This window comes from Poromitra crassiceps (assembly GCF_964638095.1).
Source record: "Poromitra crassiceps genome assembly, chromosome: 13".
In the NCBI taxonomy this organism is placed as follows: Eukaryota; Metazoa; Chordata; class Actinopteri; order Beryciformes; family Melamphaidae; genus Poromitra; species Poromitra crassiceps.
The window spans coordinates 33915382-33941018 of NC_139644.1; the positions used below are offsets into that span (position 1 = coordinate 33915382).

At 46.7% G+C, this 25637-nt stretch overlaps 3 protein-coding genes across 9 annotated transcripts in view; 2 read left to right on the forward strand and 1 right to left on the reverse strand.

Moving 5' to 3' along the window:
* Positions 1-1151: 1151 nt before the first annotated feature.
* Positions 1152-1560, forward strand: pde6hb (phosphodiesterase 6H, cGMP-specific, cone, gamma, paralog b; the record flags this gene model as incomplete). Its single annotated transcript, XM_083649892.1, has 2 exons — positions 1152-1294; positions 1443-1560. 2 exons carry the CDS (start codon positions 1152-1154, stop codon positions 1558-1560), a joined length of 261 nt encoding a protein of 86 aa, XP_083506018.1.
* A 3126-nt stretch (positions 1561-4686) lies between these two features.
* LOC310787165 (G-protein coupled receptor family C group 5 member D) lies at positions 4687-11151 on the forward strand. Its single transcript, XM_083648528.1, has 5 exons — positions 4687-5006; positions 7392-8299; positions 8524-9064; positions 9877-9932; positions 10147-11151. Exons 2-5 carry the CDS (start codon positions 7595-7597, stop codon positions 10243-10245), a joined length of 1401 nt encoding a protein of 466 aa, XP_083504654.1. The 5' UTR covers positions 4687-5006; positions 7392-7594; the 3' UTR covers positions 10246-11151.
* Positions 11152-13560: 2409 nt separating this feature from the next.
* LOC310788195 (RNA binding protein fox-1 homolog 2-like) overlaps positions 13561-25637 on the reverse strand; it is a gene marked incomplete at its 5' end in the record, with an annotated part of 66223 nt that continues 54146 nt past the window's right edge. For 5 of the 7 annotated variants that reach the window (XM_083649727.1, XM_083649726.1, XM_083649724.1 and 2 more), the window contains 4 exons: positions 13561-18102; positions 18496-18571; positions 21337-21446; positions 24942-24984. In XM_083649727.1, the coding sequence (XP_083505853.1) occupies positions 18058-18102; positions 18496-18571; positions 21337-21446; positions 24942-24984 (274 nt within the window). In that variant the 3' untranslated portion in view covers positions 13561-18057. Of the gene's footprint in view, positions 18103-18495; positions 18572-21336; positions 21447-24031; positions 24075-24941; positions 24985-25637 lie in introns of all 7 variants that reach the window. The other 2 variants (XM_083649725.1, XR_014553295.1) reach the window with 2 other exon arrangements.

Consider the following 25637-nt stretch of genomic DNA (forward strand, 5'->3'; position numbering starts at 1 on the left):
TACAAAGCACCATTAGAAATGCATTCATGGTCAGGAAAGGGCACTTTTTATTTTATTTTTTAATGTGTCTGAGCTGTTTGTTTTGTTCATGTGTTGTTGGAATGAAAATGAAAAATTTATTATAATAAAAGAAAAAGAAAAAAAAAGGGCACTTTTTACAGACTGAAAAAAAGGCAGGGGCTCAAGCCCCCTTTCATGTCTATGTGTGCACGTGCCTGAGGACAGGTGTGTGTGTTCTCTAATGCCCGGGGGAAAGAGGATTGTCTTGAGTGGCAAAAATCAGGGCAGCAGATGGCTGACGACCAGTTGGACAGCAGTGCAGCTTCACAGGTCTCTCCACATGACAACAGAGCGATAGACTACTCAGGAGAGCCACTTTAAGCCTATCCGCAGGACCGTTAGATCTGTGGACACAGGTGGCACAGGTGTTCGAGTTGCATAACCGGCCCCGCCAGGGTGTTTTCTACCTCTGTCAAATTCCCCTAACAGGATTACCAGTGTCAGCAGTCGGGAAGGGGGGGGTGAGTGGGACAAGCCAGAGTTTAGGAAGGATATTGCTTAAGGAGATGAGAACAACAAGGAGGACACACAGTGATGTCTTGGAACCCCGTCACTGTAGGCTACTATCAGGACCTGCTGGACGCCCAGTCAAACCGAACAAATATCAAAATACTATAAGATGAATGTATAGCATGGCAGCCCACTGACGGATGGCATAACAATGACTTGAGCAAGTGTAACAGTTAATAATCCAGTAACATGCAAATGTTTATATCTAAACTAATGAAGGGAAGAGTTCTCAAAGAGAGTCGGAGTTGGAAATAGAAAAGTTTTGAAGTCAGGAACAAACAATAGAGGTTGACTTCTCATTGCACATCCCTGATGTTTAAGAAGGGCACTTAGCCTACTGGGGGATTGGAGCGGGATTAGGGCTAATCTGGCTGTTTAGCCTAATCTGCATAATCTTCACTAATTAGCATTGAGAGCTGGGAGGAAGCCGGCAGGGATTAACAGAGGGCGGCAGAGAGAGAGAGAGGACAGAAGGGTCCGGGAGAGACTTCTGAACTCTCTGAACTAAACGTGACGACACCACTCTAACACCACCTCTCTTCCACCCCCCTCTGTGTCTTCTCCAGAGACCCTCGGCAGACATGAACGCCGCGCCCCCCGCAGGAAGCGCGCTGACCGCCAGCAGCACCGCCGGCCCCACCACGCCCAAGAAGGGCCCGCCCAAGTTCAAGCAGAGGCAGACCCGCACATTCAAGAGCAAGGCCCCCAAGCCAGGCCAGAAGGGGTAAACCACTGTTTTATATCGTCTTCTTTACCGACTCCACTGCTGAAATCTGACACACACACACACACACACACACACACACACACACACACACACACTGTAATCAAAGTGAATCTCATGACCTCCTTATTTGGCTCCTCCCCTCCAGCTTTGGCGATGATATCCCCGGGATGGAGGGGCTTGGCACAGACATCACAGTGGTTTGCCCATGGGAGGCCTTCGGCGACATGGAGCTCAGCGACTTGGCCAAATATGGCATCATCTAAACCTGCTGCCTTCCCTGCCTGCCTGCACCTCTCCTTCCTCTAATCCTGCCTGCCTGCACCTCTCCTTCCTCTAAACCCCCCCCCCCGCTCCCCTCTCATCTCCGCCTGGCACGCCACGATAAGGCTGCCAGCAAAAACCCCCTCATGCCCTCTCTCTCGTCTAGCTACCTCATGCCCTCCTCCACTGAGTGGATGGAATGCATAATAATGTTCTGATTTTTGTATTATTATTATTATTATTATTATTATTATTATTATTATTAATATGGTCACTATTGTTATTATTATTATATAATACTGTTTACAGTATATAATATATACTTGAAACGATATGACGAGGGGAAAAAATGCTCCAAATACCTTATTCCCTTTTCATTCATCCCTCTACAATGGCCTACCTCTCTCTTCCTCTCTCTTCCTCTTTCCTCTGTACCTCTCTCTGTACCTCTCTCTGTACCTCATTCCTCTCACTTCCTCTGTACCTCATGCCTCTAACTTCCTCTGTACCTCTCTCTGTACCTCATTCCTCTAACTTCCTCTGTACCTCATTCCTCTAACTTCATCTGTACCTCATTCCTCTAACTTCATCTGTACCTCATTCCTCTAACTTCCTCTGTACCTCTCTCTGTACCTCATTCCTCTAACTTCCTCTGTACCTCATTCCTCTCACTTCCTCTGTACCTCTCTCTGTACCTCATTCCTCTCACTTCCTCTGTACCTCTCTCTGTACCTCATTCCCCTCACTTCCTCTTTCCTCTGTACCTCTGCCACTCCTGAAACACGCAATGGACGCGAGCAAAACACTACTAGGTTGTGCTTGCTTATAGCTGTCTATTAAAATGTAAATACTTTGTTTTCAGTGTTGAACCTTTTCACCTTGTATTCCCGCGTACCTTTTTTACTGCCCTCCTCTGGCCCGTTTGAAGCGTTCTCTTTATTCTGCATCGTATAAACACCAAGGAGTCAAAGGGATGTGAGGAAGCTGTGCTACATGTTGTGTGATGATCAAAACTACAATGCACTTTTTGTAGATGAGTAATGGTGGAGGGACTACCTCTTATCACACTCTCTCTCCTCTCTCTCCCTATCCCAACCCACATCCCTCCTTCCACAAAATACAGAATTGTATTGTAGAGCATGTATACTTTGTGTCATGAACACAATACCACAGAGAATGTACTGTGAACCTGTATGTCCTGGTAGCCGCAGTAAAAAAACTTGTCTATTTTCACTCCTACTCTTGTCGCTTATTATACGTTATTTATAATACAGGAAACATGACATGGGTTTCCTCCTTGCAACACTGATGCCCTGCAGTTGATTTGATGAGAAACAACAGCAAACATGATTTACCAAATCAATCTGACAGTGGTTTCCAACTGTATTTCTCCGAGGGGACGTTAACTCTGAATTCTGAGGCCTCAGCCCTTCCCTGAAATCATCATTTTGAGAATAGCCACCTATAACACTTCTCAAATAGTTTTCTATACAAAGTTTTCATGGAAATGTGTGAGGCTGTGGTTTACAATCATTTTACAACAGCTGAGAGGAGTAAAATCACTATAAACCATATGGCCTCTTGGGGCTTATTGCTTATTAATTTGAAACCCAGCTAACAGGAAGTAAGCTAGGGTCCATTTAGAATGTTTGTGTTGTCAAGTGAAAACCGTCTGTAACATTCACCTCTCAAATCATTTTCTATTCTTTGTTGGAAAAGAAAAACAAATCATGGTATTATTGACTACTGCAGTCTCACGAGAGGCTGCATGTTGCAGATGACCCGAAAAAAACAAATATTCAAATCTCTCAGATCAAATCAGCTCGCACTTCAAAGAAAACCCCTCGTTATATTTAAACAAATCATAAGCATTAGCGCCTTATCTCCTCCTAAAAAGAAAAATAAATTACATTCTAAACGATATAATTAGATCGAGAATACAGTCATTCCATACTATAGTACGTAGAAAAGGGATAAAGATTTTTTTTTTTTTTTTATCATAATCACAGCATTCAGCACAGAAACATTGCAGTACGCCTTAAACGTTGTAGTCAATCAACAGATTTGATCCCACCCAGCCACTTATCTAACTGGTTGCCATGAATCAAAATCAAAATACTGACGTCAGAGCAGGGAAACAATGGCTATTGCGGGGATGTTTCAGATCATGATGTCATGCTTGAACTCCCCCGCTGTTACATTAAGTGTCACTGTGTCAGATCGGCTTTGGAAATATTTAAGAGCCCTGCGGCATTTGACGTTTCATACACATCTACATACGTTATATTCCCCTCTTGCCACCGACACATTTACTGTTCATCAGCCACATACAGCCCCATCCCTCTGTGTTCTTTACCTGCCAAACTGAGTGTCTTTCCTCACCCTGAACACACCCTATAAAGTCCATACTTGTACAGGCATGAGTGGAGCTGTTACGTATGGACTTGCACAAGGCATTCTCCAGGCCCGCTGCATCTCACCCTGGAGCTACACCAACACTTTGGGGCTGTGAGAACAGAAACTAACGTGACGGCTACTTCACCAGTCCTGCTGTGATCCTGGTGACATGAGGCTGAGTCAGCCACACTCATCCCCAGTGCCACTCCCTCCCCCCGTCCAATTCAGCTGAACTTGATGCACAGCCTTTCTACATAAGCATGCGTTTCATATCTCCACATTGAAATGAGCTGGAAGCTGAAATCCAATATGATACTCCAGATAAAGCAGTGCACTGCTTAGGAGGTTAGAGGAAGTGATTAAAAATATCCATGCAGGTGTGGACTCCTGTTTCTCCCTCCCTCCCTCCCTCCCTGTGTGTGTGAGTGTGTGTCTGTGTGTTCCATCGCCTCCAGGTGTTTCAGCCCCACCTATAGTCTGATAGGGAGGGAATCCGTGACAGAGAGAGAGAGGGAGAGGGAGAGAGAGAGAGATAGAGTGGGAGAGAGAGAGAGAGAGAGAGAGGGAGGGAGAGAGAGAGAGGGAGGGAGAGAGAGAGAAGCAGGAGGGGTCTGAAAGGAAAGTATGAGTAGGGGTGCAGGTTTCTCTGCTCTTGCCCAACCTGTTGATGTCAATCTGAAGAGCAGCGAAAACAATCTCTCCTCTCGCTTCACTACCCATTGGCTCAAATCTCTCTCTCTCTCTCTCTCCCTCTCTCTCTCTCTCTCTCTCTCTCTCCCTCTCTCTCTCTCTCCCTCTCTCTCTCACCCCTCTTCCTCATCCCGCGCTCTTCCTGTTACCTCGGGGCTGTCAAAGATAATGGGCACATCCTGAAGATAGGAGGTGCATGGCTACACACTCAGGTTAGCGGTGAGCCACCGTAGCGCCAGGCAGCGTTGTTGAGTTTATCGCCGCACTTTCAGTCAAACAAGTCCCAAAAAAAGTGCAGAGAGTTTTGGAGCCGGAGTGGAATCAGGACGCTGCGTCGACTTACATCCCCCAGGATACAAAGGTAAGTCAGCTCTCTGACAAAGCCTGGCTCAGGCCTGTGATATGGGCCTCTTCACGTGAAGTAGATCTTGATTCGTTTTGCTTTTAGCTTTGGCTACCAGACTTCTCCTGGAAAGCTCTGAAACAAACGTCATTGCTATCTTGCTTACAGCAGAGTTGCAATAATATGTCTGGAATGTAGGCTTATTTACCTATTATCAGTTATTATACCTATAGCATCAGGGTTTGCTTTGCACTATCAGCTCAGCTGGTTGATAATCATTTCATTCAGGGAGTTTCACTCGGTCGATTTCACTCAGTGGATTTCACTCAGTGGTGGCCTAAAGGTTAGAGATTGTGACCGGAAGGTCGTCGGTTCAATCCCCCCCAGTGGGACCAGCAGGATAAATCTGGGTGGGGAAAGTGAAGAAGCAGTGCTTTCCCCCTCCCTCGTTACCACCACTGAGGTCCCCTTGAGTTAACGCCCCCCAAACCGCTCCAGTGGCCAGCAGATCAGACTGTGGTTGTACTGGTCAGCTTCCAGGTGTATACGTGAATGTGAACAGGGCGTTCCTGAAAAAGAGAGCAAGAAAACTCCCCTGAATAAAGAAAAAAGTAAGAATCAAGCTAATAAAATAAAGTTGATTTAAGAAATAAAGTTTGCTTTTGTTCATCGCATATTGAAGTCAACTGATCCACCCCCATGCCCATGTGTAAATAAGAAATGTAAGTGTAAAATGTACATAAGAAATGTACAGAGACGTCGTTATCTGTACCTGTTCGTGTTCATCCAACAAAATTATCTGTCTATGTAACCGTATTCAGATACAAGTTCGCAAGTGGGGGTGGTTTATACCGCAGGTGTCACGTGCGTTTGACTTCAACTTTCCAGCCCGACCTGAAACTATAAGCCCGACTCAGAGCAATCTAGTAAGACAGCGGCGCCAGTGTGACATGTAGCCAATGAGTAGTCAGGAAGCTAGCTCACGCTACGTTTGAATGCATAAAATAAAGTTGATAATATACATGTACAATTTGATTCTTTGAACGTCGGACCCTGTCAAAGTACATCACACATGGTCCATTTTGCTGCAACTCGACAGCGCTGCTTAATCCAGAACCTTACTTCCGGGAACTCTTGTGTGGTGTAAAGCTGCTCCATTGGAGTGAACTGGGAGATGTCGCAACTCTTCTATTACACGGCTCTGGCCCGACTGTAATGCAACATGTAAGCCTAATTCGAGCAAGGAGCATAAAACATTGTGCTATTTTTTCATGGGAGGGGGGGAGTCCGACCCGTCCCAGATTATTTATTAAAAGAAATCACTTTTCGACAGCCAATCACTTTTCGGCAGCTAACCACTTTTTGGCACAACACCGGTCGGGTTGCAGACCTCATACTCTCTCACCCGACTCAGAATAGCGATCACTTTTCAATAAAGTCTAGTAAATGAAACGACTAGTTAGTGAAATCAAAGTCCTGTGTTGCAAACAAAATGGGCATTTCTTGGCAAGGGTTGTGGCCATCCACAATGATACGAACCGATTTGCAGAAGCATAATGGCTGACGCAGGCATGTCAATCACCAGCAACTTCGAGTGGAAGAAATATCTGTTTCCATCACATTGTTTGTGCTTTCCATCGTGGATTCGGGTACATCCCTACTTCCCAGATACCCATCTGTTTTTTCCTCTAAATCTTTCAGCCACTGCAAGATCCCCTGAGCAGCTATCCAAACACATGCTGGCGTTTGAGGCTACGTTCAGGGCCTGGCTCATATTTGTCCAGTGATAAGCCTATGAAAGGTCATCTTTGTATCTCTGACATTGAAACAAGGGCTTTGTTATGGGCTGGAGGAAGTGACAGTCAGCTATCAGGGGTGTATATCTCAGCCTGCTCTCTCTCTCTCTCTCTCTCTCTCTCTCTCTCTCTCCCTCTCCTCCAATCTCTATATTAACCCCAACCCCCACGTAGCATTTGTCTGCCACTATCTGTGCATCTCCCTCACCACAGCTTTTTACGCGCGGACGTAGCAGAAGAGCAAAGTTAGCTTTGGTGCCTCTGTCCCGGCTTCACCTTCATGTTGGCCTGGTAATTCCTCCGCTGTTAGAACCTTGTTCTCTACCTTGTTGTGGCATGTTGACGCGCTCGCCCTCCGCCTGCTTCCTCGCTCTCGCTGTCAGTCATCTCTCCCCCTGCCTCTCCTCCTCGCTGTGACCTTCATGCACTCATGTTGTCCATGATCCCGCCGGTTTTGCGCCGTCAGTCAAAGTTAGCATATTTTGGGGGGACTGGTGGGTCTACTCGGGCTGTCATGCAGGGCTCTATGTGAGGCGCTTTGATGATGGCGCCACAGTCAGAAATACAGTGTGAGATGTTTGATGCTGAAATGTGCTGCTCTTTTCAGGAGACAAAGATCCCGCGCGCATCAAAGGATCCATATTAAAGGACTCTTGAAAGGAAGGACTAACCTCAGGTGAAGGACTAACCTCAGGTGAAGGACTAACCTCAGGTGAAGGACTAACCTCAGGTGAAGGACTACCTCAGGTGGATCCATATTAAAGGACAGTTAAGAGGAAGGACTACCTCAGGTGGATTACTAGAAGGAGGATGGCCTTTTCATCCCAGGAGCACAGATCCATGCTCCCGCTCCTCGTGCTGCTCTGTCTCCCTCTCCAGTGTCTCTGCCAGACGACACAGACTGCCAACAGCAGCTCTCCCACTCCCACGCCTCCTCCCACTGCTATGCCCACTCCCACTCCCAGTCCTACGCCCACTCCCACTCCCAGTCCTACGCCCACTCCTACGCCCACTCCCACGCCCACTCCCAATGCCTCCACCGCTTCCTCTCGCCTCCCGAGCAATTCCTCAAACTCCACTTCCCAGGATGCCGTGCCCGGCTGCGAGGCATGGCTGGACCCCACCTACACCTACCTGTGTGACCGCGCGTCGGTGTGGGGCATCGTGCTGGAGAGCCTGGCCTCGCTGGGCTTTGTGGTCAGCGCTTGCCTCCTGGCGGGCCTTCTGCTCTGGAGCCTGTGGGCATGCGTCACGCGGCGGCATCAGAGCGGCGTGGGCGGCGGCGTGGCCAGCCTCTCTTTGTTCCTGCTGGCCACGGCCGGGATCTTCGCCGTCACCTTCGCCTTCATCGTGCGCCTCACGCCGCAGACCTGCCCCACCCGCCTCTTCCTGTTCGGGGTGCTCTTCTCCCTGGCCTTCTCCTGCCTGCTGGCCCGCTGCCTGGCCCAGCTGGGCTTCGCCGTGGCCCGGGGCTGGGGGGAGCCCGCCCTGGCCCTGGGGCTCTTCACTGTGCAGGTAGGGATGAGACCATTACCGGTTAGTTAGTTAGTTAGCGACAGTCTCCCAGACGCAGGCTGGTTTCAGTGAGTGTATCAGTACCTTTTGGGTCTGCGCTTTCAATATAAATCTTGGTGAAACAATATAATGTTTTTGAACATTTTCAGCACATTTGAACAACACCACGATAATACCGAGAACCATAATAATACATTTTCATACCGTTTCATCTCTGCGTGCAGGTGGTCATCGCCGTAGAGTGGCTGATCATCGTGCTGGTGCGAGACGGCAAAGCGTGCGACTACAGCCAGGGCGAGTTCGTCATGCTGCTGATCTACGTGCTGTGCCTGCTGGCGGCGGGCGTGCTGCTCGCCCTGCGCTGCCTGTGCCGCTCCTGCTTCACCTACAGCTACAGCTACACGGGCTCGAACCACCGGCACGGCCAGGTCCGCGCCACAACGCTCTGCCTCACGCTGCTGCTCTCCGCCTGCATCTGGGTGGTGTGGATTGCCCTGCTCACCCGGGGGAACCCGGAGATGGGCCGCCGGCCCGGGTGGGACGACCCGGTGCTCAGCGTGGCCCTGGTGGCCAACGGCTGGGTGCTGCTGCTGGGGCACGGCCTGGCCCACGTGGCCTTCCTCTGCAGGGGCGAGGCCAAGTCGAAGGAGGGCCCGCTCAGCTTCGCCGGCTGGACCAGCCCCAACGCGGAGCTCCCGGGCCTGGGCAGCCGCAAGGAGGGACGGGAGAACGGAAGCTTTGAGAGCGATGGTGCGGAAAGGAGAGGTGAGACCTGGAGGAGGAACACAGAAGTCCTTTAGCCAAACTTCTCAGTAGCTGTCATTTGAAACAGGGCCTACTAAAGAGAGCTACTGAACTAGGCGTGGCAGAGCTAGCTAACTAGCTAACAGAGCTAGCTAATAGCAGGCCTGGAATTAAGCCATTTCTAAGGTAAGGCTACTTTGGCCTTTGATAAGTACACATTTATTGAGGCATCGCGGGCAAAATGTAGGCCGGGGGCCACCAAGGCCAAAACCAATGGTTATTAAAATCCTTTCTTCAGTATTTTTTCCTAAACAAAATGCATGTCTTAATAGAAAAAGGTGAAGTGCAGCAATGTGATACTACAGCACGTCAAGTAAGATGGCTCAGACTGCAAAGGAAATCACCTACTTTCTTTTAATTGAAGGCAACAACAGCCAGTTGAAAACAGGGCATGCCAAACTGACCGTGTGGGTAGAAGGGCCAGTACGGCCACTGGCCTTTTGGCCTTAGTATATCATTCCTGCCCTGTAATAATACAGCTAAACTATCTAAAGTCGCATCCTACACAAATACATCCAATGGGACAAACAGATGGTTTAGTCTGGAGGTTTGCTAGCAAAGAACAGCAGAGAGCAAAGTGACAGAGATGGATGACTGGGCCTGGGGACATCCTTCATGTTGTAACTCTGAAGAAGGACGGAGCCTCTCTCTCCAGCATCGTGAAGTGATTTCCCCACTATCAGTGAGCTCAGGCCTCTCTCTGTGGGCCGTTACCACCAACAGTACATAATGAACCAATAACGGGCTAACTGTATCATGTGTCTACCCTGCAGGCAGGATAGCCGACCCAGCGCTGCGGTCGCCGTACGAGTCTGGCTTCTCCATGACAGTGAGTAATAAAACCATTAGGATTCACAATCTACCTTCACATACTCGCTAATTAACGGTCCGTGACCTCTTTTTTTTTTACTATACTGCCACTGGAGGCCATCATGGCTGAGTCATATTGAAAGGTGAATGAAAGTGTGGGTTTATCACTGGCTTTTTTAATTGCGCTGACATGATGAATGTGTGCGATTGTGTGTATCTGTGTGTTGTTTCAGGAGATCGACCCCGACAAAGATTACACCATCCCTCGCCCCCAGACCACAAACATCCGGGAACCGTATGATGAATATTACGGACGCGGCCTCTCTGATTAAAATCACTCTGATTTGCCTATCTGCACGCGCACACACACACACACACACACACACACACACACACACACACACACACACACACACACACACACACACGCACACACACACACACACACACACACACACACACACACACAAACACACAAAATGACAGATACCAAAGACGAAGCCAAGGCGGACCCAACACCTGCACTACCATGTACTTAATGTACTTGGCACACAAAAAAAAAAAAATCACGAAGCTGTGCTGTTTTTGATTATTTGTGCAAATGTAAGTATTTTTTGTTTGGAATATGGCAGGAGGATATAAAATCCACCGGGAGGTGAGAGTATGACTCATCCACTCGAGTGTCATCATCAGCGAGGCTGGATTCAGATAGTCCAGCTTTCTTCTGTCCGGAGATCCACATCACAAACTCTTAGGGGGGGATGTGAGTGTCTATGATGGGTGTGTGTGCAGGTCGACTGCTGCTCTGAGGTGGTATATGACAGCCCTGACGTTATGGAGGAGGCGGGAAGCTGTCACTCTGGAGGTGCCAAGCTGCTGAGCAGAGCAGAGGCATGTGTGAGGAGGAGAGGAGGAGAGGAGAGGAGAGCAGCCTAGATGAGATGAGACGAGATGAGAAGAGGAGAGAAGAGGACAGGAGCCCTGTCACCACAGTGGGAGACTTGTGCCATCATAATTGACATCTTCATATTATTCAAGTTCCAATATGGCCGCTGTGGCTCTGTGGGTGCAGTAGCCTACAGTAATCCATCGATAAAGGATGGATTTTTTTATGTACACAATGTATATTTTATGTATACAAGATATATACCCTTTTTCAATAATACATACTCTAATATTTGTTTTATACTACATGCTCCCGACCGGCTTTATCAATAAAAGGTTCATGGATAAAAGCACACATTTGTTTGTTATCTTTTCAAAGCTCAACCTTTGTTTCTCCCACACACAAACTGCACAGATGGCACACCAAAGGCCAATTACTCTCTCATCCAGAATCAGTGCTATGCCCCCGGGCGCCGGCTGCAAATTGTAGACCGAAATTACATTGGGAGCCGTGTGGCAGTTCAACAGTGGATCCACTAGGGGGCAATGTTGAGGCGTATGAAAGGAGCCGTGCTTGTGAGCTGCTCGGGGTGGAGAGGAGATGAAATGTGTCTCAGGAGGTTTGAGGATGATGGTGAAAAAAGGTCTGACTGCCTGATCACAGCCGCTGGACACGTGACTGACATAATGCGCACAGCTGTGACCGCATAACAGCCAATTTAATATTAATGCGCCAACCAAATAATCTCTCATAGGGCCTACCTAACCTAGTGCTCGTGTGTGTCGCTTAGCAACCACTTTGTTTAGCTGTACTATTGAAGATCTATTATATAACCTTAGGCCTATTATTAGAAGTAGTAGTATTATCATTAAACAATGCTTTTTAACTGTTCTAAAAATCACTGAACACGGCCTAGTAGGCTACCAAGAGCAGCCATGTTGTAGCCTATGTCAAAGCAGGGTAAACAAACACACGGGTGTAACCAATAACATTAATGATGGTTCCATTCCATTTAGGTGTTCAGTGCCAAATAGTGTACCTGTATTGCAGTCCTGTGATCTTCAAGAGACAGCCCGCCACTTCTTTGTAGGCTACTTGCACGCTGGTTGTTGTTCCTTCCAGGAGGCTAGTCACTCAGCCAGTGAGGTCACTTCACTCCTGTGGATCATGCAGTCTTCACACTTCCCCACTTATCAGACGGCCTTCAATCTATTCTTTCAATTAGTCCGACTTGAATTACTGCGAGAGAGCATGCCATCAAATTGGCAATTGGCCTCTTGTGCATTAGAACAATTAACAGGGATGTTTTCCGCCACATCCAACCCATTTACGGCCATTAACTCCAGATGCAATTAAAGATTGTTCCAGATTGTTCTTCCCTCGGCGTCAGCGACAAGGAGAAAGTTGGAGGTGGCTCGGCAGTTTTTAGAGTTAGTCTGGAGGAATAAATTACAAGTCAGAGTTAACAGTGCTGCCTACCCGGCGGAGCGACAATAATTGTGTGCAATTGTTGCCACCATCAATCATCTCATTCACAGCAGCTATCTGCCTACTGCAGTCTGAAGAGAAAGGTTTCCGCTTAGTCTCAGAGCAGTTCTTGGCTGCTAATCAAAAGGGGACCATATTCCACCTATTCTTTAAAACTATACTAGGTAGGCCTACTTTATACCAGTGGTTCTCAACGAGTGGTCCGGGGACCACCAGGGGTCCTTGAAGGGGTTCCAGGGGTCCGCAGCAAATTGATAAATTGTTCAACTTCACCATCATTTCATTTACAAGTCAACACAATTAGAATATCCAATAATGACTGTTTTGATCATAGTTTCCCTGTTATCTCAGTCATTGAATTTTGGACAAATGATTAAATAACAATCGATTAATCGCTGTTAATAATTTGATCCATCAAACATATTAGGCTATTAACCGATTAATCGACAATGTAGGCTATGTGCTATTTTCTCATTTTTTGCTGAAATGATTTAACAACACAAGGGCAACATTTTACTTTCACCACTTATGCTTAGCATACAGAGGAAGAAGAAAGCCAAGGCAAACAGTCCAGTGTGGGATAATTACACCCAAAGACAACTTTCATTGTAAACATTGTTGAAATAATCACGTCCACAAGCACAATGACAGCTAATGCAGGCAGTTTAGTTGCTTGATTAACTTGAGTAGGCCTAAAGACAGGTGTAAACACCTGCATTTTGTATGTCAAAAGCAGTGTTTTATATGGTTAATTGATTAATTGATCATTAACATGGCCAATTAATCAATTAAGGAAATTGACTAAAATGTGCATCCATACTAACAATGAATTGTATAAATGTATAATTGTAATATTCTTATTTGGGTTCAAGATACACAATCTCATCAGATGGGGTCAGTGGCTCTAACTGCAATCTGGGCAGCCAACTGTAGTAAATTAGTAAATTTTTGACTTATTTTTGATTTTCTGAATAAAATATTATTGAACTGCTTTCCTCTCCACTACTGAAAACATTTCCTCTGTTGATTGCATAACCTCCTACTAGCCAGACTACCATTGGAAAGAAAAAGAGATAAGACTCAAGAGGAATGACCGAATACATGTTGGTTGCCAGTTCCAAAATTAGTAAATGTTATCTGGGTATGTGCTCTATCACCACCTGACAATCGCTAGTTCTGAGTGCTTGCTTGGCCTACTACATTGTATAACACACAAAACTGGAGAAAAGCACAGCACACTGGATCAGGGAATAACCAGTCGCAGACCAGTATAAAAACCAAACAGTTTATTTATTATATACATTCAATAATAACAATGAAGGGAATAAACAGAAGGCAGACACGAGGATGGCAAAATAAAACATGGTGAGAAAATACACAAGTCACTTATTGAAAAAACAAAACAAAAAATCACTTGGATAAATGAGCTTTTTTTTTATAGCAACGATGAGCATGTGAAATAAAAACAAAAATAAAAAAAATCCACATGCAATTGAAACCCATTTATTAATCCCTGTACAAAAAACTCCCACTGGGTTGACTTGAGCACAGTGCGGGGAGTCGGGGTCAGAGGCTGAGGACATCCTGTTTGCTCGCTGTCCCAGCTCCGCCTCTGCAGTAGAGGTTAGATTCTCTGCCCGAACCCGAACCCGGCCCGGAATTTCCCTTCTATTCCCCGAGCCCGGGTTGCGTCGGGCTGGGCTTGTGGTCAGATATTTCATTGCGGTAATATTTGGTGTGATAAGCAAAATGTTATAACAGTGTAACCTTAAAAACCTTATGTACTCATAAGACCGAATAGATAACAGGGTTATAGTTTAGATAAACAGCCAACTCACTAAGAAAATGTCGGGCTCGGGCCCATAAATGCAGCCAATGGGACGGGCCGGACCGGGCTCAGACAGAACAGGCTCGGGTCGGGACGGGCTTGTTTTTTTTGGGGCCTGATCTAAGCTCTACTCTGCATCCTTCCATAGAAACACAGGCTCCCCGCGAGGTGAAGCTGTTCCTAAATCAGCATCATCTGTGTGGGCATGTTCACAGTGCGCTGTGCCAGCCTCCAAGCTGCTGCTGCTGCCAGAGCCGGCTTGTCGTGTGCTCGACAAAACACCAGCCTCGCTTCTGGAGAGAACCGGTTCTCCCCTTTTTGATAGAGAGGCTTAAAGAAACAGTTCACTCAAAAATGAAATTCTGTCCTCATCTACTCATGCCAGCTGAAACACAGGTGAACTTTGTCCATATAACACACAGGGAGGTTGTCAGCACAACTCGAGATAGAACAAGTTCCCATTGACTTAAGTACAGTGCAAATGAAGACAATGGGGACCGGTTGGCGTGCTGGCAACCTCCCTGCACGTTACCTGTGTTTCAGCTGGCATGAGCCAAACTAGAAAAAAAGTAGATAACAGAATTTAATTTTTTTGGGTGAACTGTCCCTTTAAGCGCAAATTGTCACCGGGCAGACCGCTTCTGCCGCCACCATCATCATCAGCAGCTACTATGATTTTTTATTTCATTAGAAAGGAAAACCGCAGGGGTCCGGCAATCCAAATTAAACTTTGGCCGTTGGATGTGACTGGTGATTACCACGATGGCCACAGAGGCACAGAGCACTGATAACCCAGATTATTTAAGCCATCTGAACGGGTTGAGGCGGCTTTACATGAAGCCCCCCCCCCCCCCCCCAGACACTCTCTACTGGACCATTACTGAGCTCCCCTGTCACTCCTGTCACCTCCTATCACACAAACCTCCTCCTTCCCGCTCCCCCCACCACCTCCTCTTCCTCCTTCCAGCACTAGGATTTGAATTCATGCACAAATGAAAGGTCTCTCTCTCGACACCCCCCACCTTTCTCACTAAAGCATGCATAGCGACACGGCTGATAATACTTGTAAGGGAAAAAAAGAAAAAGACAACAATAAAACAAAAACAAAAACAAAAAACATGGTAATGAAATGATTCCTCATGATCTCATCATAAATACTCATTGGATCACCTACTGCAAAGTGTATTTGTGATCATAGAAAAGGTCAGCGCTCCCTCTCGTTATGGTGCGCCCCCCCCAGGTGCCCACTGAGTGTACTGTACCCCCTGAAAACAAACGGTGGGGGAACGTTGTTATCCTGTCAGCCTAATGATTAATGAGTGCGCTCCTCACCTTCACCACCGCCACGTCCCTGGACTCCCCGCACACGCACGCACACACACATCTATTGTTCAAAGGTGGCCACTGCTGGGCTGCAGGGCCTTTTTGACATTATGTGCAAGTATCCCCCCCCCCCCCCCCCCACACACACACACACACACAATTTGCGTTGCCTTCTGTTCAAGCTCTGATTTGGCCCTGCTGGCAAAATGCATGTCAAAACTATCCTCTCCGTCTGCCTGTGACTCGCAATGGGTCCTACTGTGATTTCCCTCATCTGCAGTAAACACCTCGCCGTCCGCGCCATCATCAAAAGCCTAGAAATCTGTTGAGGGGGCTGAATGAAAAGCAAATCAAATTCAGGGTTCTTTTCGGGTTCCGTTCGGGACTGCAATTTGTTTGCTGCACACTTTGAAACGTGTCTCTCTCTCAGTCCGCGCTGCGCTGTAGCTCCTGCTTCAATGACATTATTATTTCCCAGCTTGCTTTTCCAAACACCTTGCCGAGGCCAACTAGAAAAATACAGCTTTAACCCACAAATAAAAAATATAACGAGAACTAAAGTAAAGGCAAAAAAACGAAATCAACTGTGAATAAAAATGTAATACGTCTTGACCAACAAAATGTGCTTTCTTCAGAGAATCTTTGGAACCAAAAAGACAAACAATAGCAATAATAACATAGTGAGAGTATATGGAGATATAATACATAGGACAGAGACTTGGTCTATACATGGTTTGCTTGCCAGTCCTGTTACTATACCTTCAAACAGACCGGTAAGGAGGGGACTGAAATGATTTGGAACATTCTCCCAAAGGGAAGCAGGGTGTCCAGCTAGTGAGGGGGTGGGGGGGTTTAGTGTCCTGTTCACAATGAAAATGATGAACATGAATAGAAAACTGCTTTTGTTCATGGCTAAGAATCTTCTAAGATGTTCTCCTTAATTGACAACAGTGTTATGTGGATGCAATCTCCTAGTTTTTCCAGGTTCCACTGTATTCTAATCTAGGTTGTTCTAATGGGATCTACGGTTCTGCTGAGGTGAGATCAGACTCCAGCAGCTCTGCCCCAACGCCCGTAGGCATCAATATCTCCATTTGGCCAGAAGAGATTCCCATTTGGCTGCCTGTTGGATGATTAGTTTTTCCACGTGGGTGTTCCCGGTTCAAATCTGGTCTGATCAATCTAGTTCATTCGTATTCTGTGGTTCTGACCCGTTCGATCACCGCTACAGTCAGAATGTCTGACAGTTTAGTAGATGGCAAGAAATGGATTGAGTCTTCCGAAGAAGCACTACGAGCGGATAAGGAGCACCGGCTGACCCGGGATCAGCCGGAGAGGTGCGGCGCACTGAAGTCTCAAGAGGGAGATATAAAGTCAATTCATAGCTGAAATGCATACACTCCATCTTAGTGTTGTCACTGTAGCTGCAATAACAGTAATAAATGTAATACTTATAGACCAGCAATAAGAGGACAATGAGAAAATAATGACTATAGCACTGATAATAATGGACAGTTCCATTGCGTCCACGTTATATAGAATAATGACATTTCTACGCAAGTTCTTTTCGATGGCAGCAAAACAAAATAGCAAGAAGAAAAACTGAGGTAATGCAGAAAAACAAGTTATTTGTTTTTTTTTCTCCTTGTCATTTTCACACTTTGTATACTTTTTTTTTGCGTCAGTTTTTGTGTTTTGTTTTGTTTTGTTTTGTTTCCTTTTTACATTTAGGGAAAGTTGTGAGATGCCGGAAAGAGGGGCAAAAAAGAAAAGTATTTCCCCCATGCCATGTTGTTGATGGTCTGTTGTTACCGGGGCAACAGTGGTTTCTGTCAATCAGACGTCTCCCGTAGCGCCGGCTCAAAGTTCCGTATTCCAACGAAAAAAAAAAAAAAAAAAAAAATTATTCCTCCATCTTCTCCATAATGAGCAGTCCAACTTTCTTTTGCTTTCTCGTCGTTATGATGCCTGAACCAGAGGGACGTGTCTGCTGTAGTTATGATGCCTGAACCAGAGGGATGTGTCTGCTGTGGCGGGGGTGGCTTTGTCGTCAATGTAGTGTAATGTGTCAAGACCAAATTAAAGTACCTTATTTTTCAGGACAGTAATGCTGTGTCATGGCAGTTCTATCTGTGCAGGCCGACAGGAAGGGAAGAGGTGGAGGAAAGCGTGGGGGATGGGGGTGGCTGTGTGTAACTGCGCGTATAGGTCTGATTAGGTAACGTAGGGCAGTGGGTATGACTGCGCAGACTTTTGGTGAAGGAAGGTTTTGTAGTGTGCAGGGTCACACGGGGGTGAACAGCGCTCTCTCTCCCTCCATGTCCGGTAGTGTTTCTAAATGGAACCCTCCTAAATTGTGCACCTCGAAGTAGCCTCCTCCCGGCGTTGTGTTTTCTTTGACTCTACTGGCACTCTTTCATTGTATCCGTGTCACCGACAGACAGAACAGCACAGAGACGGAGTTTTGAGTTGATGATGTGGCAATGACCTCTCTTCGCCAAACACATGAGTTGTCACTATCGTCCGCCCGCAGGAAAATGGAGGGGAGCTCCTGCCAAACACAGAGCTGGAAAAGGGGGTTTGGAGCGGTGTGGAATTCCTGCGGTGTGAGTGGTGGTTTTAGTACGGAGCAAAGCGACTGTATCCCGCCCGGTATAAGCTAGCCTGAAAGAGACAGGAAGACAACAACAGACGTATATTACAGAAGCAAAGTTACAGCCAGAGATTCCTTTTGTCCAGTGAAAACATTGCTTTGAGAAAGCAGTGATTTTTTCTCTCTCTTTTTCTTGGGCTGAGCAAACCACCACCGCCGATTATGAATTAGGGTTAACTGAAATATGAAAGATGAAGCACCTCTTGACATCTAGCATTTAGATAAGTTACACGACATGCATTCATTCCTCCGGTGTCGCCCTCTACTCTGTCTTCCTCTCAATGAAGAAAGGAGTATTATGCAAATTGGACCTCTTGCGTTCCTTAAAAAATGCTAGGGGGTTTCTGTTGCATGCTGGGTGTTGTGTGTTGTGTTGTGCAGAGAGGCTGTGTCAGTGTTCTCACCATGGCTCCCACTCCGTACGCAGCAGCAGCCGGGGCTAAAGCGTGGTAGGGGTCTGTAGTGTACACCCGGCCGTAACTGCCAACACAAGAACATGACACAGAAATTTATGAATTGGATTTTGTACAAATACAACAACTTGCACTAATAATGTACGGTTTGTCTCTCCTCGTGGTAAGTTTGCACTTTGTTGTTGGTCGATATGGAAGTTCATCATTTCTGTTTGGAATTTCCTACGGCCAACAGTCCTGAAGGCATCAAATGTGTCAGCGTGTGTCCGGGTGCGTTGCTGGTTGTTAAGGCTCCTCAGAAACCTCTCCACACATCAAATTATGATTGACAGCAGTTCATATATGACAATTTGAGAAATTGAGGTTTATTACCGAGGCCAAGTCGTTTGCTTACTCTTCTAATAATTATGCATAATATTAATTCTATTAATTTAGCTCCCTAATTATGTTAACTCATTGAGTGCCAAGGACGTCGATCGACGTCAAAGTAAATAGTGATGTAGAGTCCCAAAGACGTCGATCGACGTCAAATGCGTTTTTTGACGGTGGGACGTGGATCAAAGCCTCCTGCATCTCCTGTACAAATATTGTAGCTATTGAAGGTGTATAACCTATTTTACGGACTCATTAGGTAGCGACAGTGCTCTCCAGATTAGAGAAAGGTCTGGAAAACAGCAGGAAAAAGCCCCGTGATGAAAGAGAAACCGCTCATGCTGCAGCCAGAGCCATATAGATTGCTCTGGCTGGAGTTAACGTTGGCTGCGAACAGCAGTCAATCCGCGCCCACAACTGAGCCTCTCTGTCTCTGCTGTATAGTTTCTGCACACGATTAGCCGCCAGAAAAGCAGCACCCGACGCCGAAGGGCCAAACCATCAGCAGTCCGGTTTGGCTTTTCCGTGTCACGCTGGGAGCCGGCGCACAGAAACGGAGCACTCCGAAAATAGACGCTGGGTGCGTGAGGCTGTGTGTTAGTGTGGGGAGGAGTTTGCAGCTGAGGGGGGTGGGGCACGCAGGGCACCACACAACTACACCACGTCAATACATCAGAAAATATTAGCTTCAGACTCAGTGAATGTGCTTGAAATGCTTCATTTCACAAAAGGCGGAATATCTCAGCTAATAATTTGAAACGCATGTTTTTGCTCAAAACAACCTATCTTCTCCGGCTCATAACTAAAGAACGGAAAATGGTATCAATAAACTTTTTTTTGCTGACGATACAATAGAGTCTCCTCGTTCTTTGTGCGTGTTCGGTGTTTACATAGTAATATCACACAATATTCTGTGGGCCTCGAGAAATCACTGAAAACGCTCTGAAACTCTGGCACTGGGAGCGTCCGTTCTCCAAAAGTGGCTGGCACTCAATGAGTTAACAGTCAACTACAGCTTATGCACCATGTTATCATTTTCTATGCTACAGGATTACATTTTCATGGTTACATTTAGGACTAGGCCTTGAAGCCTTACTGGCTTTCTCTATCCACTCCATTCATTATCTATTGATTCATATTTGGCTATTGAACATTCACATACTAATGTAACAAATGATTGATTAGTGCAATTTGTGATGACTCTTATGTCTTATGTTCATCTGGTTCTTCTCCCAGTTTTCATCCTGCTGGGCCCATGGATTTGTCCTTGGATTACCTTCAACCAGTCAATCAGCTGTGTGCTGTCGATCTGCCAATGGGACAGCTGTGACTCAGATCCATTCAAAGTCAGAGCTGAGTCTTCTGGCTAAACTCCTTCCTGAAGCCCACAGAGATGTGAGTGACCATCTACACAGTCTGTCTCTCCTTCCTGAAGCCCACAGAGACATGAGTGACCATCTACACAGTCTGTCTCTCCTTCCTGAAGCCCACAGAGATGTGAGTGACCATCTACACACTCTGTCTCTCCTTCCTGAAGCCCACAGGGGACATGAGTGACCATCTACACAGTCTGTCTCTCCTTCCTGAAGCCCACAGGGGACATGAGTGACCATCTACACAGTCTGTCTCTCCTTCCTGAAGCCCACAGGGGACATGAGTGACCATCTACACAGTCTGTCTCTCCTTCCTGAAGCCCACAGGGGACATGAGTGACCATATACACATTCAGTCTCTCAGCAGCTCTGGCGTACAGTGATTCTTCCAGCAGTCTGTTCTGAAAAATTAGGCCAATACAGAAGTGGCAAACTGTAGTTCCCTCAAATGGCCATTTGAGGCTGGCTCCAAAAGGGAGTCATTCACTGTTCATAATTGTTTTATATCACAGCTATGAAAGAAGTCTGATTGTATAGAAGTGAATGGGAAATGACCTGACTTCTCTTTATTACCTCAATAAACACTTTCCTAATGAGTTTATGGTCTCAATCGCTAGTTTCAAGTCGTCTTCAATACAGCACGATGTTCATTTTGTCAATTACAGTCCCATATCTAGACTAAAATAGACGATAAAGCAGACTGTGTTTTGGAGCGTGGTTGACAGACTGCCTGTCCAGTGATTGCGCAACTCGCCATTAACGGACCAACAGCAGGCGGCGCTGCAGCTCTTCTCGTCCAAGTGGTCACTTCTGACTCCAAGAAAACCAAGATGACGACGGTCACAATGCAAACTCCACGCTTCAAATCGTGAGTCCAGCAAACCAATGGGTGAGGTCACGGTGGCTACGTCCATATTGGATACAGTCTATAGTCCTGGGATGACCTCACCTGTCGCTGTAGGCAGCAGCAGTGGCGGTTTAGCGCCCCCTACAGTCTACAGTCCTGGGATGACCTCACCTGTCGCTGTAGGCAGCAGCAGTGGCGGTTTAGCGCCCCCTACAGTCTATAGTCCTGGGATGACCTCACCTGTCGCTGTAGGCGGAGAGACCAGCAGCGGCGGTTGCCCCGGTTACGGCCTGAGGCTGGGCATAGCGGTAGGCCGCGGCGGCGGCAGCAGCTGCAGCAGGGTAGCCTCCCTGCAGACACACACACAGGTTATGGAGCTAACTGACCGTGCCACTGAGCGAGAACACACACCTGGGTTAGGGTGCATGACTGAGAAGGGGACCCGCACAGAGATACAATACACTGACATTTATTTCACAGATAAACTATGTGTGTATATTTTCAACTATCTAAAAAAAAAAAGTATTTTAAAGGAACAGTTCACCCAAAAATTAAAATGTTGTCATCATCTACTCCCCCTCATACGAGTTGAAAACACAGCTGAAGTTTGTCCATATAACACACAGGGAGGTTGCCGTACTGAAGTCAGTGGTGACTGGTTTTTATATGGACAAACTGCACCTGTGTTTCAACTGGCATGAGGTGGAGTAGATGACAGAATTTTTCATTTTTGGGTGAACTGTTCCTTTAATAATCCCTTTTGGTCACTTTAAAATTAGATTGTGCATAATATATTAAAATTATAAATACTGTACATTATGTATCTATGAAAATATTAATAAAAAAACGAATGCAAAATACATACATTTATTTCCTTGTATTAGGAAAAACTAAATAGATTCCTTAGATTCCCAAACCTGTATAATAAAAACATTCACAAATAAAATATAACTGTATGTCAGTGTATTGCATTTGTGTGTGGGGGAGGGGGAGAGGGAGGAGGAGGCAGGAGGGGGGTTGATGTGGGACGAGGACGCTTCATCAGTGAGACACAGAGAGGAAATTGGACTGTCGAGGTTGAGTTAGATTGCATTATTACCTCTACGGCAGAGGGGGAGGGACAAACAGACAAAGTGTTCAGTGAGTTGGGGAAATATAGAGGCCTCACTGTCTTATCAAAACACATTTACAAGTACTCAAGTAGTGGATGGAAATGTCAAGAGGACAACTACAATGGATAGAACACACTAGAGGATAGTAAGGTTCCAGTAGAGACATTTTTAATGCTAAAAAAAACAGTTTGTTATTTATCATTTGTGTTGTCTGACATGGATTTTTAGAGGACAGACAAAAGGAAATGGTGAGAGGGAGGAGAAAACAAACACACCCACACACACACAAGCCTATACTGACACTCAAATCACCTCCTGGCATTTGAGACAACATGCAGGCCCCCCATTTACAATGCAAACCTATTTAAAAACACAACACCGCCGCGTTTGGACCTGATCACAACAGAGCAGAGCAAAACAGAACAGAACAGAACAGAACAACCAAGCATTCTCCTAGACGCCTGCAGGACATGAAGAGGAGGGAGGAGAGAGGGGGAGGGAGGGAGGACACAAGCCGTGTTTCCAACGCATTTTGAAGTATCGCATTAGTAAAGGTTGATGGAAACAACAAACATTGGGGAAAAAAGAGGCCTTAATTTCTCCAAAAGGTTTTGACGCTCTCGCTTGAGGTGGTTTTTGGATTTTTCAAAAAGAATGCGCAAAATAGGAGATGGAAAGACTTTTCTCCTGTGTTGTGCACAGCTGGCAGCTTGTCCGCTCTGCTGCCATGCGTTCTGCTGACGGAGCAGAGCAGCGCCCGAGGGGGGGCGGGGCCCCGATAATCCTGCAGCACATCAAATGTATCCTAAAGTGTTGCACCCAAAGCCTCTCGCTATATCCCTCCATCTATAGGACTACAATTCCCTTGATGTCTAGTAGTCACTAGGTCAAATGTTAGACACAGGTGTTGTATATATGGGACATCATAATGATTATTACTTTTATGGCAAGCTCTCTCCATCTATGATCTTGTCTCACACCCCCATACGCAACTTACTTGTTCATTTAGCAGCCCTGAATTCAAACGCACATGATTCAAACTTTAAGATTGTCGACTTTTCAAACGTTTGCTTAGAATTAGCGCAAAAAAGGTGAATGGAAACACGGCTAGAGAGAGAGGGGGTAGGGGGGGGGAGCGAGGCTGGTGGGTGAGTGGAGGAGCAGTAAAATGTCTGCATGCAGCAGCTGATCACATGCGTCAATAGTCCTCCTGGGAGGGAGTTGTGGGGGGTGTGATTCAGGAAGAGACCGTGTTCTCCATCTCAACATCGGCCCCCTCAGGGCGAAAGAGCTCAGAACATCTCTGACTCCAGGCTAACATCGATTGGACCTTGCTGAGAAATGGTAGCCTCCATTTTAAAAAGGACGAGGAAAGAAACGTATAGTTTGGCATCATTAAGCATGGCGGTGTCCAATTTGAACGAATGATGCTGCAAACTGATTATTTTACTTTTTCGGGACACCGCCGCCATTTTTGACATCTGGGTCTAATGCCATTCTTGCCAACAAAATAAGGATTTTTTTTAAAAAATAACTACAGACAAATTTAATTTAATTTAAATCTTTCGAACTGGTAAGCCGATTTAGTAGTTTAGTAAACAAACAAACAACCAAACAAACAAGCCCCTTCCCCACAATCAAACAGTGCACATTTCAGTAAGTTAGTAAAAAGAAAAAAGAAAAAAAAAATCAAAGCACGGTCATTGTCCAAACAACTAAAAGACCAAATGTTCCAGATCAGATCAGAAGATGATTCATCAGACCAAAGGAGGTAGTAGAGTCAAACAATGCACACTGTGGGTTTGGTGGTGAGTTGACCCTACCTGAGGCAACCTGGGACTAAGGACTGAGTCCTGAAACACTAGTCTATAGAGAGAACAGAAACAACCTTGTCAACCTGGATACACACACTCTCTCTTCTTCATAAACAAACACACACACACACGGTCTTCTTCATACACACACGCACGCTCGTACACTGACGCACGCTGCCGCTCCGCCCACAGAGCAGCCTTTGTGGTGGCGTTTGAAACCCTCGAGATTTACCCAGCGCTCTTTTTTTGTTCTTTTTGAAACCATAACCCACACCTCAGTCACATGATCAGCACAACAGAAAAACAAAACCCAAGGTTTATGAGAAAAAAACATCCCTGTATGGGTCAGGATCTTGTATGGGTCAGGAAGATCTTGTATGGGTCAGGATCTTGTATGGGTCAGGATCTTGTATGGGTCAGGATCTTGTATGGGTCAGGATCTTGTATGGGTCAGGAAGATCTTGTATGGGTCAGGAAGATCTTGTATGGGTCAGGATCTTGTATGGGTCAGGAGTATGGGTCAGGAAGATCATGTATGGGTCAGGATCTTGTATGGGTCAGGAAGATCTTGTATGGGTCAGGATCATGTATGGGTCAGGATCTTGTATGGGTCAGGATCTTGTATGGGTCAGGATCTTGTATGGGTCAGGATCTTGTATGGGTCAGGAGGATCTTGTATGGGTCAGGAGGATCTTGTATGGGTCAGGATCTTGTATTGGTCAGGAGGATCTTGTGGGTTAATTCATTACAGGGCGGTGTTGTGCTTTTTGACCAGTAGGGCTCATTCACCTGTGGGGTGGGGCAGCTCTGTGCAGTGCATGACCGGGACGCACATGCAGAATCACCCCCAGAGGAGAAGAGAGGAGGAGAAGAGCCGTGAGGGGAGAGAGGGGGAGGGAGGGGAGGGGAGTTTACTTACGTATAGGTCGGCAGCTTGGTAAAAGCCATCCTGATACACCACACTGAGAGAGGAGGAGGTCACAGAGCAGGAGGAGACAGAAAGACAGGGGGAGAGGAGGAGGTCACAGAGCAGGAGGAGACAGAAAGACAGGGGGAGAGGAGGGGGTCACAGAGCAGGAGGAGACAGAAAGACAGGGGGAGAGGAGGAGGTCACAGAGCAGGAGACAGAAAGACAGGGGGAGAGGAGGAGGTCACAGAGCAGGAGGAGACAGAAAGACAGGGGAGAGGAGGAGGAGGTCACAGAGCAGGAGACAGAAAGACAGGGGGAGAGGAGGAGGTCACAGAGCAGGAGGAGACAGAAAGACAGGGGGAGAGGAGGAGGTCACAGAGCAGGAGGAGACAGAAAGACAGGGGGAGAGGAGGAGGTCACAGAGCAGGAGACAGAAAGACAGGGGGAGAGGAGGAGGTCACAGAGCAGGAGGAGACAGAAAGACAGGGGAGAGGAGGAGGAGGTCACAGAGCAGGAGACAGAAAGACAGGGGGAGAGGAGGAGGTCACAGAGCAGGAGGAGACAGAAAGACAGGGGGAGAGGAGGAGGTCACAGAGCAGGAGGAGACAGAAAGACAGGGGGAGAGGAGGAGGTCACAGAGCAGGAGACAGGAAGACAGGGGGAGAGGAGGGGGAGGTCACAGAGCAGGAGACAGAAAGACAGGGG